Source organism: Chelmon rostratus, chromosome 6 (assembly GCF_017976325.1).
Source record: "Chelmon rostratus isolate fCheRos1 chromosome 6, fCheRos1.pri, whole genome shotgun sequence".
In the NCBI taxonomy this organism is placed as follows: domain Eukaryota; kingdom Metazoa; phylum Chordata; class Actinopteri; order Chaetodontiformes; family Chaetodontidae; genus Chelmon; species Chelmon rostratus.
Genome location: NC_055663.1, coordinates 14,034,567 through 14,050,365, shown reverse-complemented (window position 1 = coordinate 14,050,365; position 15,799 = coordinate 14,034,567). Strand labels below are relative to the sequence as shown.

At 44.5% G+C, this 15,799-nt stretch overlaps 1 protein-coding gene across 5 annotated transcripts in view; it reads left to right on the top strand.

Moving 5' to 3' along the window:
• Positions 1 to 1,024: 1,024 nt before the first annotated feature.
• The window catches only part of frmd4a (FERM domain containing 4A), a 58,042-nt gene continuing 43,267 nt past the window's right edge, over positions 1,025 to 15,799 (top strand). For all 5 annotated transcript variants that reach the window (XM_041938809.1, XM_041938814.1, XM_041938810.1 and 2 more), the window contains exon 1: positions 1,025 to 1,364. In XM_041938809.1, coding sequence (XP_041794743.1) covers positions 1,272 to 1,364 — 93 coding nt within the window. In that variant the 5' untranslated portion in view covers positions 1,025 to 1,271. The remainder of the gene's footprint in view (positions 1,365 to 15,799) is intronic.

The following is a 15,799-nucleotide window of genomic DNA, read 5'->3' as shown; positions in this document are numbered from 1 at the left end:
CTTTAATCAGATTTTATACCCTGTGACCCAGCATCCAATCACTTCACAACTATGATTTTTGTGCTAATAATCCAATGCTGCTGGCTTACAGCTACCTAGGCCATACAAATGCTTACTGTTACATGGGTTAACCCATCATACATGCATGCGTGCATATGTGCATGCCTAACATCTGTGCATGCGTGTGTTGATCCACTTAAGTTAATCAGCTGACTGTTCAGTATTGATGTGCAGAGGCAAACAGAGCTCAGCAGTGAGTGATGATGAGAATATGACGGTAAGTCACTATGTGCAGCTGTAACTCATGAGTCCAATAGCTTTAATGGACATGTAAAGACCACCGTAGTGGATACAGAGGACTGACTCAGCTCTGTGCCTGTAGCCGTCATGATAAAAGATCTCTGCGAGGGCTGGAGCGTTGCAGCATAAGGTTCTGCCACTGTCACAGCTTTTGTGGAAAAAATCCAGGGCAATTTCCACACCTTTCTGCATGCAGACGATGAATCGAGCGATAGGATGATCAATATCTGCATACATGAGAATTGGGAAAGATTGACTCCAAGGATGCATGGTGTGTGTGTGTGTGTGTGTGTGTATTCTCCCTTTGTGTCGTAGACCAGACAGTGCAGGGAGAGAAAGCTGGATGTGGGATTTCAAAGATAATCTCCCTACCAGATGGCAAAACATCCCATATTCCTTTTGAGGTTCCCCACGTGATCCCCTGTAAGGCTGTGTGTGTGGGTGTATGTGTGTGGGGATGGTGGGGGAATATATGCTCACAGACATTTATTATTGGACCACGTGACACGAATGCGTATGCTAATAACAGCCGTAACGTCACATTAATCCAGTGACCTGGTTAAGCCCCCAACTGAAGGAAGTGAGTGTGGGAGGTAGGGAGGGGGAGCTCCCAGAACTGGAGAGGAGAGCGGAGAAGAGAGGGGAGAGACAAAGCGCGCTCCCTCTCCCTCTCACACACTCTCACACACTCATTCACCTCGTGAGCGGCAGAGTGGAGCGTAGCTGAGAAGAGCAGAATGGGAAGTGGTTTGACACAGGGAGAAATAGAAGCAGAAAGAGTCACATAGGACCGGTGTGGGACTGCTATACCCTCACACACACACACAGACACACACGCTTTTCTCCTTAAACAACCACGCAGGCTCGCGTGAACCCCGGCTGCCAGGCTGGACGGGACGGCGAGGACGCCCACATCACACACCCGCACACATGCTCACACACCTACGGAGACACACACTCTGGAGCGTACCATGGTGCTCCAGGGAGCAGTGACGCCCGGGAGAACCCGCCGGCTGATGCTTAAGCTGCCGGTGGGGACTCTACGAAGGAACAGCGGAGAGAGGGTAAGGCGCGAGCTTCCCTCAATTCCTTTTTCTCACATTCTCACTTCTGCTTTGCCTCTCCCTCTCTTCTTGTGTCTTGCCGTGCTGTTGTGTGTGTAAATGGGATTTAAAAAGGTTCTTGGCTAATCCAGGGGACGGTATTAGATTTGAGTTGGTGGAAGGCAAGTCAAGAGCAAAGCTTTTAATCTCTCCAGTGGACAATACTTCTCTGTGTTTCTCTTCCTGTCAGTCTGAGTCTGTCAATCTTTCCAGCGCTCAGTCTGTCTCTGTCACTGCTAATGTATTCCACTGCGGTCCTCAGTTTTCAAGGTTACAGGGAAGTCTCACTGTGGGAGAGCTGTCTTTGAGTGCAGCCTGTTTGCCCATCACTGTCAGCGCAATTGAACTGACTTGAGACATGAGTTAGGTTCTTTTTATCAAGCAAAAGCCACACGTAGCCTGGCTTTCAGCCTGATCTGAAGTGCTGAATCCTGTCATGCCCAGGTTTTTTTGTTTTTTTTTCACAGTGGAAATCAGTTTGTCTGCCAGGCATCAAAACCTTCAGTGTTTATGTGTTTGTGTAAATCTAGTGTGTGTGTGGTACAAAGGCAGGAGATAATAGTTTCCAGTTAAGCTTTGACACACAGTGGAAGCTTAGACGTGGAATGTGTGTTGCAAAGTTAACCTTTGTGTCAGTTGTAAGGACAGGCTGTAGCCTGCCAGGTGATTCACCCCTTATGCTCTGCAGCGAAGTTGTTTACACCACGAGAAAAGCTGCGTTTGTGTGTAACGAAAGTAGCACACAAGTTAGCAGCTGCGAGTGTGCTTGTGACTCCTCGTTGCAGTCATTCTGTGATGCGTGTCAGCTCTCTTTCATGTTACAAATACGCTGGTGTTAAGTGAATCAGAGCATATGTGTGCAGGTGATGAGCATCAGACTGCTTTACCAAACTCACGAGGGCCTTTTAGGATCACACTGAACTGAATTTGAGCTCCCTTTTGAAAATCTCAGTCTTCCCACTTGATGTAACATGACTTTAGTTTCATTAACACCCCTCTTTGAGTGAATGTGACTTCTAAATGCCATGAGCGCTTCTGAGAATCGCTGGTCTCTTTGTAGTTCTCTCTCTTTGATTGAACGTGTTCACAGAGGATACAGTAGTACACACACGTACACAAATACTATACCCATGCAATCGTAAATTACATAGCATGGTCTCTGTGTATTGAATGAAAAGTGCTTTCACTTTAATAAGCCCCGGCATACATGTTCCCTCCCTACTATAGCCCTCACATCTCCTTACACAGAAACACAAACCACAACCTGGTTCACCGAAGATGGCTTTTATAGTCAAGTTGCACTGAGTGAGCAGTAATGGAAGTTAGTTTGTTCTGACGTTTTCAGGTCTCACTCCTTTAACACTTAAGATCGTGTGTCATTTATTCTGTACTGGCGGGTAAACTGATTAACTGTGATCTAATCTGGCTGGCTGTCATAATACTGCTTGATTGGAGGAAACTGAATATTCGCTGTCCTTTTGAGAGAAGTAATTGCTCCCTGTTGATTGGCTAGTGTCTGCGCACATACACACACTCTCACACACAGTCACTCAAATAACCATAATTAATGGAGGAAAGAAGATTTTCTCACACAGGAACGGAGGGAGGTCTTTCTCTCTCCCCTGATTGCTTTCCCTCTCTCTGCCTCCCATTCTTCCTGCAGCCAGCTGTGTGCAGACAGACTGGGGATTACTTGTTGTGATTTACATACACTTGCTCAAATTATTGTACTCTTGTGCTGGAAAAATGATGGATGTGCATCAGTTTGCTGTGTAAGGTAGTGAACGTGTCAGATGTTTCAAACCATACAGGCAGAGAAAAGCATGAAAGACATTTCAAAAGACAATTTAAATCATCAGTCTGTCAGACTGATTCCTGTCCTCCGTGATGTGAGGTGAACAAAGCTCAGTGATCTACCGGTTTTTACCCCTGAGGCTCTATAAAGGTTGACTGTCTGTTGGATTATGACTTAACCGTCCTGTACTGAGCCACTAAAATACTTTCACTTCTAACACAGCTGCAGCTTTGTCCTGCTCTGACTTGTCATGTTAGATAACTCATTATGTTATCACCCAATCTCGGCCTTATGCAACCGCGTGACTGCATTTAGGAGTAACAGCATACAGAAAAAATATTGACAAACTCTGTATCCATAAGCAGCTGACAGGGCAGAGACTGGAATGTTGTTGTGGAAATGTTTCTAGTTGCAAGCTTAGAACCAGTTAAAAATGCTTTGTACACCGGGAAACCCAGTTTTTAATATCCTTCAGCAACATTTTGCCATTAAACATTCAGAGGTTGGTGGGTGTGCATCGCCACTGGCTACACACGCTAGCATTCCTTGACTTATTTGAAAGATATTTTGAACACGGATCCTCCAGATTGCTTTCCACCTTCCAGATTGCAGAATGAAAAGGGCAGACCACGTTCTCATCTGTGCCCTGTCACTTATCTAATGCAGATGAATCGTCTCACGTCTGTGTCAGTAGTTGCTGATGGATGTGGGCTCTATTGCAGTTAATTGAGTAATATCTACAAGGAGAGAATAGCCATCCTTGTTCATAGTCAACAGCTATGAGACATCTGAACCGAACATGCCTCGTTAACTGGGGAACAATAGAAGAGGAGACAAACTTGATTACTCCCGCTTTACTCTGTGAATCACTTTCTTTTCTGTTCTTCATTTTCTCCTTCGGCTCGAATCCTCATTATGGTGGCTCAGAAATCCTGTTTCATATCCAGCCTTGTCATACTCTGCATTCCCCCTTTCTCTGGCTCCTGCACACCTTTCATTACAACAGTTTTGCGAAAGTCAAAGTGGCAACACATGAAAGAAGTGTATCAGCGTGGACAAAATGGGATAGAAGGATTTATCCTAGCAAAACGCTAGGTGTTTACAGTATAATATGATGATGATAAATTGCGCAGTTGGCGTCGACAGTATAAAACGTCTTCTTTTAAGGGATGTGAGCGGTCTGAATTAGGATTATCCACCGCCTTTGTTATCCTGCTATCATGTTAAGCTGCTCAGCTCTTTTCTGTGGAATTAAGAACAAAAACAACAAACAAACAAAGGGAAGAGAGGGCGCGAGAAAGAGCGAGACGTGCGTGTTTATTTGTGTGTGCGTGTGTGTGGGGGGGACTGATCAAAACAGACAAAAAACATTTCAGATTTCAGGAGGTTGAATCGCTCTCCAAGGAAACATGTCGTTGTCAGGGGCACCGCGGGGGAGCAAGGGTTTAAAGGTGGGAGGGGTGGATCACTGTCGGAGAAGGAGGAGAAGTTCACACAGGCACGCACATATAGAGACTTAGACACATACACATGTTGAAAACACGCGCTCATGAGCGGAATAGGAATGCAAACAGATAATAGCATGACTGAAATTTACCGCTGAAGGCCTGAAAGCCAGAAGCAGCCGGGCCAAGTGGTGGAAGGCAGGAATACTAATCAATCCGTGTTACCCTTAAACATCTTGTCTGCACCAATCACAGAGAAGGTCAGCGCTGGACTCAGGCGTTCTGTGGGCCAGGTTGGTACTCGTGCTTGTTTCTCATCAGGTTGATCTAATCGTCTCAATGTTAGTGTCAGGATTCATTTGAACAGCTGCAAAGTTGATGTGGAAACCGATGGAACAGCATTCGAAATAAGCTTCTATTTGATTTTCTTTCTGTTAGCAAATACCAGTTTTGAGCTTTTTGCCCCCACAGCTCTGCTCTGCCTCGCTACAGTATTGATTCCCAGGGATCTCAATCTGCCCCTCCCGGACCGTAGGTGAGCGAGCTGTGGTCAGTCACTCCAATTAAGGAGACAAAGGGGAAAGAGGGGAAGAGAGAAAGAACGAAAGAGGTGGGAATAACAGCAGCTAAAGGCTCCTGAAGGCCCCTCTTCTCTTGCACCACACCCTGTTCGGCATGAAAGGGGACCCCCCTTTTCTCCCCAAGGCAGCTCAGAAGGAAGAATGTTTTTGAGCAAAGGGAGGAAAGGGGGGTGAAGCACAGGGGAGACTCCCACCCTCCTCTCCACCCTGTCTCTTTCATCACCCTCTGCTATGATTTTTTTTTTCTGTCTTTTATTCCCCGTCCAAAATCAACCCGCAGACCTATAGACACACGGCACAGCTGCACACGAGTTCAAAGTAAATCTGAACAGAGCAGCGATCAAACAATGAGGAGATGATCGCCTACTGACTGTGAGTGAAGGCTGAAGGCAGTGAGCTGCTGATAATGTGTTTTCTCTATGGAGACAGTTTGCTAGCAGGGTAGCTATGGTGAGAGTGGACTCCTCTGCCAAAACATCCCCAGTGGATGGATGTGTGTGTGTGTGTGTGTGTGTGTGTGTGTGTGTGTGTGTGTGTGTGAGAGAGCATTCCCATCCTCTGTCACCTTCATGCAGAGCTCAGAATGATTTCTTCATTATCTCTGCTTCTCTATTCTCAGAAATGACTGCATGGAATCCTTTTTTTTAACAAAAAAAGAGAGAGACAGAGCAGAGAAAAGGAAAAAAGATGAGTGTGGGTTGATGGGAAGGAGTCTGTTAAATTCCATCTCCCCCAAAACAGGATGTGGAGACCCCGAGATGTTCCTTAAATATCCCGGCACAATCTGTGCCCTTTGTTAGACAGAGATAACACGACTCAATGAGAACGGAGGCGCTGTCTGTGACTCACTCGTATGAAGGGGTTTATTCATAGTTTGTGTGTGTGTGTGTGTGTGTGTGTCTGTCTGTGTGTCTGTGTTGTATGAGTTTGTGTGCGAATCCTGCAATGACAGAAGAAGAGGAATAGAAAGGAGGGTTGAGGAGAGAAAGAAAGAATATGTGTTGTAAAATTTAAAGACTTGCTTGAAGATGTTGGAGGTAATAGGGTGTGTGTGTGTGTGTATGTGTGTGTGTGTGTGTGGGTGTGTGTGTGGGTGGGTGTGCATGAGTGACAAAGAGAGACAGAGCAGTAAAGGGCTAGAAAGAGAGAGCGAGTGAGAGAGGTGCAGTCTCTTGTTTTCCCGTGGGTGTACTGCAGTAACATAGTAATCCTCATTAATATTTATCTGCCAGGCAAAGTGGAGAGAATGATTAGCTCGGGAGTGTGTGTGTGGTGTGCGTGTCATCTTGAGTGAACAACCCTTTGTGCGTGTGTGTGTGTGTATAGCATATTACAGCATATAACACATGAACTAGGTCAACTTCTGTACTTAAGAGACTAACAAGTCCTGATACTTCAAAGGTTTTGTGTCATCATGGGGGTCCCTCGTTGCTTGCATGCACAGTAAACAGTATTTCCATTTTAATTATTGCGAGCACACATACGAGCAGGGAAACCAGAGCTCAGGGCATGCACATACATTCTCACACACACAGAGACATGAAGAAGCTCCCTGCCTTTATCCCTCTCTCGAGCCACATTACTTTATGTTATTGATTTTCCTGCTCGCACCTCTAATACAATCACATTAAACTAAACTGATCGGAATTGAATTTCAGACCGGGTCTATACACGTATGTCACTTGTAATCTCCATCACATAGACGGTGGTGTGTGTGGGTGGGTTGGTGGGTGTGTTGAAAATGAACCTATAAGATAATTAAGCCCCCAAAAGCCAGGTTTAGTGTCACTGAAAAATTCTAATAAAAGAAGAGAAAGACGCTCTCTTTCTGTCAGATGGACTTTTTACTATCTTTATACAACTGAAATTTGTGTGCCATAGTGCCTCAGCTGAGAATGTTCCTGTGAATTCTGTGACCCATTTCCCTCCACTGCTCTCCCCTTCCCTCTCTCGCTGACTTGCCTGCACTCTAGTATAACACGCCTGAGTGGAGATCAGAGAGCAGGAGGAAGATTGAGAGATACAGAGAGAGATATGAGGGAGAGATGAAAGAGGGAGAGATGGAGACAGGAGAAAGTAAGAGAATGCTGAGAGCAGGAGATGGAGTAGAGAAAGTGACAGGGTTTACTCCTGATTTTCCTGTTTCCTGCCTGTGTCAGGACTCGGATGTCCTCATGACTGACTGTGTCGTCTGTACAGGTCTGAGGTTTATTTATCAACAATATGTGGATGAATGTTTGAGAGAAAGAATGAAATACAACACAGATTATCTCCCCGTTTGGCTGTCAGTTCCCGTCCATCACAAAGCTGATGGTAAAATCCCAAACGGTGTTTTGTCTCCGTCTTGTTACTATGGTAATAGCCGGCCAGCTGACACTTTGGTGCTGACTGTTTACATCACAGGGCCTGTATGACCTTTCCCAGGAATCAGCGGCACATTGCACGCACATGGAATCATGGGAACAGTGCACTGTCATACCTAACCTCCCCCCTCCCCCCCTACCACAACAAATATTTACACCCCTCATAAATTACAGTGGCTGAGAGGTGAATGTCCACAGCCCTCGTGCGCAGCTCCAGCCAAGCCCTGATTCATTTTGGAAAAGTCACACTATAGGAATGCCACACATTCCTCATGGGTTTCTCAAGAGACCACTGAGAGGGGAACCCTGAGATAGAGGGATGGGAATCTGGTGCTCTAGAATAAGGGATGTTAAAGCATGTGGTTAGTGAAATGAAGTAAATTTAAGAAGATGCAAGCTTATTGCAGTGTTTGGCATTCAGATTTTTTTTTGTGCAACGAACCTCCTGCAACCCATTCAATTAGCCATCTGTGCAAACTATAGAGTCACACTGAGATAAAATATACCACACTGAGAGAGAGGAAGCACTCCCACAGCATCCATAACAAGTCGTATTTTCTCATGGAAAATTTTAAAATCTGATTTTTAATATCTGCTTTGTACAGTACACTATAGTTGATCAATACCATGGCAGTAACTCATGTTCATGTTGACATTCAGTAATAAAAAAAAAAACAGCATGGGCATCATGCAATAATTTTCATGCACACACACCAACTCAGCAGTACAGGAGTGACCCCTCGCATCAATAAACCCCCACATGAATCAAAGTGGACTCCGAAAAGGCCATTTAATCCACCCACAGTCAGATTGGGTTTGGTAGGAAGGCAGAGAATTACTGTACAGTCCAGAGTTATTGAATTCTCTATTGATCAAGGCTCTCTGAGGAAAGTAGAAGCAAAGCAGGAAAAAAGGAATCAGTTCGGCAGTAAAAACCCATCAGACATTTGACCTTTTTTCATTTTAAATGTCTAGACTGACACATAAGAAATCCTTAGCGACCCAGAAGACAGAAAAGGTCTGGTGGAGCTGGAAAAAACACACTCTGTGTCTGTGTTTGATTTCAGAGTTGTTTTAACGTTGGTATCACACATGAGACAGACAGCATTGATCATTTATGCTGTATTGTTTTAGCAGTGCTGTGAAGCCAAGAGTTTATCACACACTGGCAAGGATAAACACACACAGACTGTAGGCTTGGCACAGGTTGTATGTGGGTGTTGTATTGCCTCCATGTGGCCATTGTTACAAATGGGTGTGTATGTAAGCAAATGTAAGATAAGCTTCATTGTGGATTTCTATTTCAAATAAACAATTACATTCGATGTAATCAATCATGTTTACATGCTTTGCACATTCTGTGCAGGGATAATGTGTTGAGTTGGTAGAGTGTGTATTTTTGAATTTTTGGAAGAATTAGATGGGTCAGGTCAGGGTACTCCAGCCTGGGAAAACTGGCTTGAAGGAAAAATGTCTCCTTTTTAAAAATAATTCTGGCTAAAATCCCACTGCTGTTAGAAAGTAGCACACTCAGGACTTTGGGGACCATATATTAGTGTTTTTCAGGTCAGAAACTGTAATTAAAGTCTGGTGTGATCAGTATGTATGTGCATGTGTGTCTGTTAATGTGTGTGTGCTACCTTCAATGATTCAGAATGACAAGCATGCAGATAGTGTCCAGTCTGACCAAGTGTGTGAGAAGGTGTGCCAACCTGTAAGCAACCTGTCTCCTTGAAAAGTGAGACATTGGGGGAGAGATAGAGTGCTGTCTCCTCTTCTCTTCAGCACTGGACTGGTTGCTCTCCTTGTGAGCTGCAGTATGAGCGTGCATATCACTTTAAAAACAACTACCAGTCGGGGAGGACTCAGAGACCGGCTGCATTTCCTTAGTGGGAATGTTTGTGTTTGTGACGCTCAGACTAACAGACAGAGGGTGCATTGCTTCAGTGAGAGGAAGCGAGAGAGGAAGGGAGGAGGAAGAAGAGAGACAGAGTCAGCAGGGACCACTAGCTGTGTGGGACTGGGACAGAAGGACTAGCAGAGTTTGACCTTGAGGAAACGTCAGACTGCTGAACCCTGAGAGACTGAGAGGACAGAGGCAGGAGAGGAGACAGCCACAGGGGTTATCCTGTCTCTCTGTGGCTTACCTCTAGAGATGACCCAGTTATTATCTGCTGGAGCTAAGTGGTATCAAGAGGACAATAAAGGCTAATTCCTCCTCATTACCTGAGCCTCTGTGGATTTTACCTGTGATGGCTTACCTGTGCAAATAAAGGTTTGCTAATGTGAAACCTGTGGATATCCCACTGATATCAACTCATACTGCTGCACTGTACATACCTCTGGAGGGGTATCTCTCATCACAACGAGCTCATAGGTGAAGTAATGGAGGCAGTCTTGTTGGGTCTAGATGAGGCGGTCTGTACTCGGCAGAGGCTGCTGTGGACTCTCACCTCAACGGCCCTCCGACGCCTTCGTGTGCATGCCAGGAACCTTCCTGCACCCCTGCATCTATTACACACACACAGGTGTGTTTCTAGGCCACTCTACCAGGTACGCTGCACCCCACATACACACAAAACAAAACAAGCAAGACATGCATGTGCATATCTGTGTATTCAAACTGGCACCCTTGCACTAGCCATTTATTGCATCTACATCTGCTAACTGATACTTAATGCAAGGATTCCTTTTGCAACCTCCTATTGTGTGTCTGCAATCAGTGCCACCTGTGGAGATGGAGATCTGGTGGAGGAAACTATTATAAATGAAGGAGAGCACACTTGTGTCAAGGCTTGGGACCGACGTAGAGAGGCACGTACCTGTAGGCCATGTATGTCCTTCAGGAGATAGAACAGGGGCCAGGGACGGGGGCAGGGTTAAACATGACTGATTTGTTTCATTAAGCATGGATGACAGAACTGGGTTAGATGTTGTGGCGGTGTCTCGGCAAGTAAAATGGGACACATAATTTGGCATTGTTTTGTAACACACAGCTCAGGTGCATGTGGAGTGTTGTCCGGCGAGTTCATCTGCTGCATAGGAAACACTGCTTTGTTTTATGCTGTTATCCCTACATGGAGTTCTTTTGTTGTTGTTGTTGTTGTGTTCAGGAAGCAGAGCCTTTACAGGAAGTTGTGTTGCTAGGGTCACTATTAAGGAGCCGGTAACTAAGCTGTTAAGCCTGTAAGTGATTCTGTGGATATGTGAAAGGGGAATGCTGGCACACAAAACACACACAGACATTGCATTATAGGCTGTCTGGTCAGTCGCCATGCCCCCATTGCCTGATATGTTTAATCTAACTCGCTAGTAGCTTTTGAGACACTAAATGTGTCTGCTTGCCTCAAAAGAACAGTTTCACTTGTGAATGAACTATTTCAAGTGTTTTATTAAAAGCAACTGTTTCTTTAGGGCCATGTGTTTGTCGAGCTGTGATTCAGCAAAGTGGTTGATCAGTATTCCCTTCACCACGTCTGAATCGGTACTCAGGGCTTTCATGGAGCCATTAGTATTCCCCAGGCGTCTCACCTGCCCTGTATGCAGCTGGCACCGCCAGGACAAACCCAACAGTCTCACAGAGAGACACTCACCAGGCCTGTTGCTAGATAACAAAAAGCACACACTGTGCTGTATAGCACAAAGCCATACAGCATCAGTGGAGTAACTTACTTACATGCACACGGGCACAAACACATTTCCTGTGTTTTGGCTCTAATTCCCTTTTTATTCTCAAGAGAGGAATAAGTTGCATTGTTATTCTAACTTCTGTCTTCAGATGTGTTTTCATGTCGCTCCTAAGTTTAAGCATCCTGAGGGATGGCAACACAATCAGAGGAAACTGAAATAATATACCAGTCCTCCCTAAGACAAACCTGTCTTTAATGCCCCCTCCTGGTTTAGAGGCGCGCATACGTTTGAAAGCGGCCACACTCAAATACCTCTCAAACAGGGGTCTTTTAACACTTTGCCAAACATCCTCTGGACCTCTGTGCTTTGATGAGCTACAAACAATGTCTTCCCCTGGCCAAGATGAGGTGGTACAGTCCATGTTGGAGCAGTTAATAGTGGAGGGAGTTGCAAAAACAGGGAGGAAGGGGTCAGTGTGTCAGGCTGCAGGATGGGGATATCCCTGGCTCACTACACTGCCTCCCCGCTCGGCTTCCTCTAATGCTGTTAATGAGATACCCAGCCTCGCACAACTGGCAGACATACAATGGAGAGAGAAAGGGACCGAGAGAGGACTTGACTGTGTCTTTATATGATATTAACCTGTTTTCACTCCCTGCACTCCTTTTCTACCTACTTTTATCCTGAAATGATTTCTGCTCCAGTGCTCTGGCCTAAACCTGCTCCCCCATGTCTCTTTTTTCCTCACTGACACCCAATTTTTGCCCCCCCCCAACCCCCCCTACTTAAATTACATCTTCATCTCTTATTTAACTCTCTCTACTCTCTTTTCAACTCTCACTGGAGAAGACATCCATCACCAACAGTCCTACATTCTCAATCAGGACACCAGCCCAGATATTATTTTACCGTGCTCCAGTGTGTGACACATATGTCAAGGTGATAATGTTATGCTCAAGGTGCTCTGCATGGAGCGTAACGCAGCACCCTGTGTGATTGAGCTGTGGTTAGAACATTTGTGAAATGTTGTTTACTCACATAGATGTGCTCTTATTTCTCTTGTGAGAGAACACAGCTGCCTGTTCACACTTTCATACATCAGGCTGAGTAATATTGACTCAACAGCCTCCAGTCACACGTTTTCCTCTGGCGGTACGACCCTTTAAATAGGGTTAGCACCAACAGGCATGTGAGGGCAGTGCTCTGTTGTGCTGTGTTAGACAGTGTCTCAGGGTAATTGTTTGTCATTTCTCATGTTGCCTTCCATATTGTATCTTTTCCCCTCTCATTCTTCTCCTACCAGCCCCCCCTCCCTGCAAGTCACTCAACCCCAAAGGCAGGATATCCTGCATGGGGAAGAAGCAGGGGTAAGGACTATAGCAAACACAGGTGGCTGGACTTCCCCTAAGTTGCAGTAATTTCTTATTTACCTGTAATCATCACTCTCCTGAAGACTTACTACAAGCTGTCATTTTGTTCGTAGGAATGTGAAGCGACACGTTGTGAAGTTAAACTCATTCTCAGTGTGTATAACATCCCCGTAGATCAGTTCAGGCTTGACAAGATAAACATCCCAGATACACCAAGTTTATTTCCTGTTAGAGTGAGTGCTAATAACAGCAGCTGTCAGGAAGCTAGTTTTACTCGATGTCAAATAGATCCAAGCTGTTTCCTAGCAACACAATTCCACAAAAAGTTTTATACATATTTAAAATCTCGCATTATGTCACATCTATCATGAATATTCATTAAAGCTCGCTGTTCTGTTAGCTTGTCGGCTGTACTGCATCATATTTAGGATGGAAACCCACACCAGTTTACTCCCACTGAACTCATCTGGTCCTGTTTCCTGTGAGAATAGCTCTGTCGCTGGTCATATTCCTCTCCCACTGACGAGTCCCAGCCCATTAGGACACGAAGCAGAGACACAACTCTAAAATAACTAGGATACACAATCCTCCCTCTGTCTCGGAGCTGGTTCATTTGTGTCTGTTAAGTTTCTTCTTTTGTTTGTGGTTTGATAAGCTGTGGGCACTCAGTCAATCCATGGTGTTTTCAAGCAAGTGGATTTCTTGGAAGTACAGTCCACTGTGATTGCCAGCAGCTCCCCTGAATCAGGGCACGATTGTAATGGTTCCGTGTACGTCTCTTTGACTCTCATGTTCAATTTATCATCCATTTGTTCCCATATTCCACTGAAACAGATGTCAATAAATAGACTCATGACAGGCAGGCAAATATCCAGAATAGGAAATCTCGGTTTTCCCTGTTTTCCAGCCAAGTAATTACTGGATAGAGGTTCAAGTTGAACTTGTGACATCCTACTGAAGAATTTTGATCACTATCCCTGTCTGGCAGCCATCTTTGTTCTCATTGCCAAAGTTGCGATCTGTATGTGAGAAAAATCTTTTCCCAGAACCAGCAGAGAGACATTTAGTGATGGGAGGGGTAGAGGGCCAGAACGGATATTGTCTCAAATTTTTCCAGTGCTTTGTTTATTCTTTTTTTTCTAATTTCTAGTTTGTTTGCAACTAGCTGGAGGCATGTTTGTGTTTGATACCCTTGCATAGGCGCACACACAAACACCCCTCTGTAGATTCTGTTGGTGGTTGAAGCCGTTTACAGTGTCTCCCTGGGGATAAGGTCTTATTTGCATAGTTCGTCTGGAAAACATTTCCACTGCTCCATTCCCAGGTTTATCAAATACCCAGCATGTGAGTGTAAATGTGTGTGTGAAAGAGAAAAAGGAACAGGGGGCAAGGCTTGGTGAGGTCTGAACTTAAGAAAACGGATTCCTGTAGACATCCAGCAACAGTTCATCCATGGGAACCAGTTTTCTCACTACTCCATGAATCATAAATCGTGATCAAAATTTTATCTTTGATTCATATTTTCCGGATATAAATTTGTTTCAACGAGTCTCTTGGTGATTTGCGGTCTTGCTTCATGTTCAACATTTAAGGCATGACACCCCTCCTCCCACATGTCATTTAGTCTGTGCTTGGCACCATAAGCTTCTTAGCCATGCCAGAATCTAATTTCACTGGTAATGTGCGAGTGTAGCACACTTCTTGATAGGATGGCCACTCACTTGATTAATTACAGGCGTTCTCATGGTCACACAGTCACTTCCTCACACGCGTACCACACTGTCCTCCCAAAGGACTCGTCTGATTCTCTGATTTAAATGCACAATATATAACATTTCTGCATTAAAATGTCTAAAAGCGAATAGATTGATGTCATATTTTTTTCTGGAGATGTGTACTTACATTATCCCAAATGCTTACAAAAATTTTCAAACCCAAAGAAATGTGTCATTTTGTTCAAGGTCACGGTGCGTTTAATTTGGTGGCATGTCAATGGTGATACGGACAACTCAAGATTATGCGTCAGAGAGTGAGGAAGAAAGCCAAATACAGACACTTTCCCAGACATCAGTTGCAATGTTGAATATGTTTAACGCACGTTTAAAGCACGTTGGCTGCAATATCTTGCTGGTGTTTTATTGCACCATGGTTGAGGAATCTACTTGATAAATCTGGCTGGTATCCCTCCAAATCCTCTAAGTGTTTTCTGAGTCATGGCCAGAGTTGCATCTGAGTGGCCAGAGCACACATGATACAAGGCATTTGGAGGTGGTCCTCTTCCACTGAATGAAGTGATGGTGGTTTAACTGTGGCATTAGTGATGGGGATATAAGGGCTTACAATGTTTTAAATTCAGAGGTTAGGGCCTCAGTATAGAATGGTAATCCCGGAGGATTACTAGGGGAATCTGGTGAATATCTGAGGAAATCCCTCTCAGGGACTCTCAGATCCTCTGTGTGTATGGATATTATATCCCCGAACAGTGTGTCCACATGTGTTTACCGAGCAGAGGTTTAAAGTTCTGTGTGTGTATTCACTTTTAAAGATGAGTGAGGAAACGTCATCATCTCCCCTGAACCAAAATATTCAAAACTTCACAGTTTATAGCTAGAGTCTTGTCTCAGCCATAATCGGACACATCCTGTGGTATGTTGTGAAGGTGCAGTCACATTGATACTAAATGAGAGTGGAAAATATGATGCAAGTCATATTTGAGCTGTCTCGTTAATTTCCCATGGCCCTTTGGGGAGGTATGATCAGCCACTATCCTATATTTAATAAGTCATATCAATAATCATTTTGAGATAAATGTGAAAGCTGGGTGACTTCATGTTGACTCATGACTTTTTAACATATGTTCTTTAATACTGTAAATGGCATCAACCTCTCTCTGTCTCTCTCAAGTATGTACACCTGTGAGCTAAATTATGCATGCATAAATTGGACACACACAGAATTGCAGAAAAAAGTAATGTGCGCACTCACATGGGCTCTGCAACTCTGTTTGTGTGTGTGTGTGTGTGTGAGTGCGTGTTTGTGTGTGTGTGTGAATTTCAAGGTTTTCACAGACCACAGAACAAGCTTTTGACAAATAATTCAGCTACGGAAGCTAAAAAATTAACCCAGTTTTCATCTGTAACTGTGACATATGATTGATCGGGTGCTTTTATTTATTGAGCAAAAGCTTTCCACCTCCTACCTTCAGATTCTGG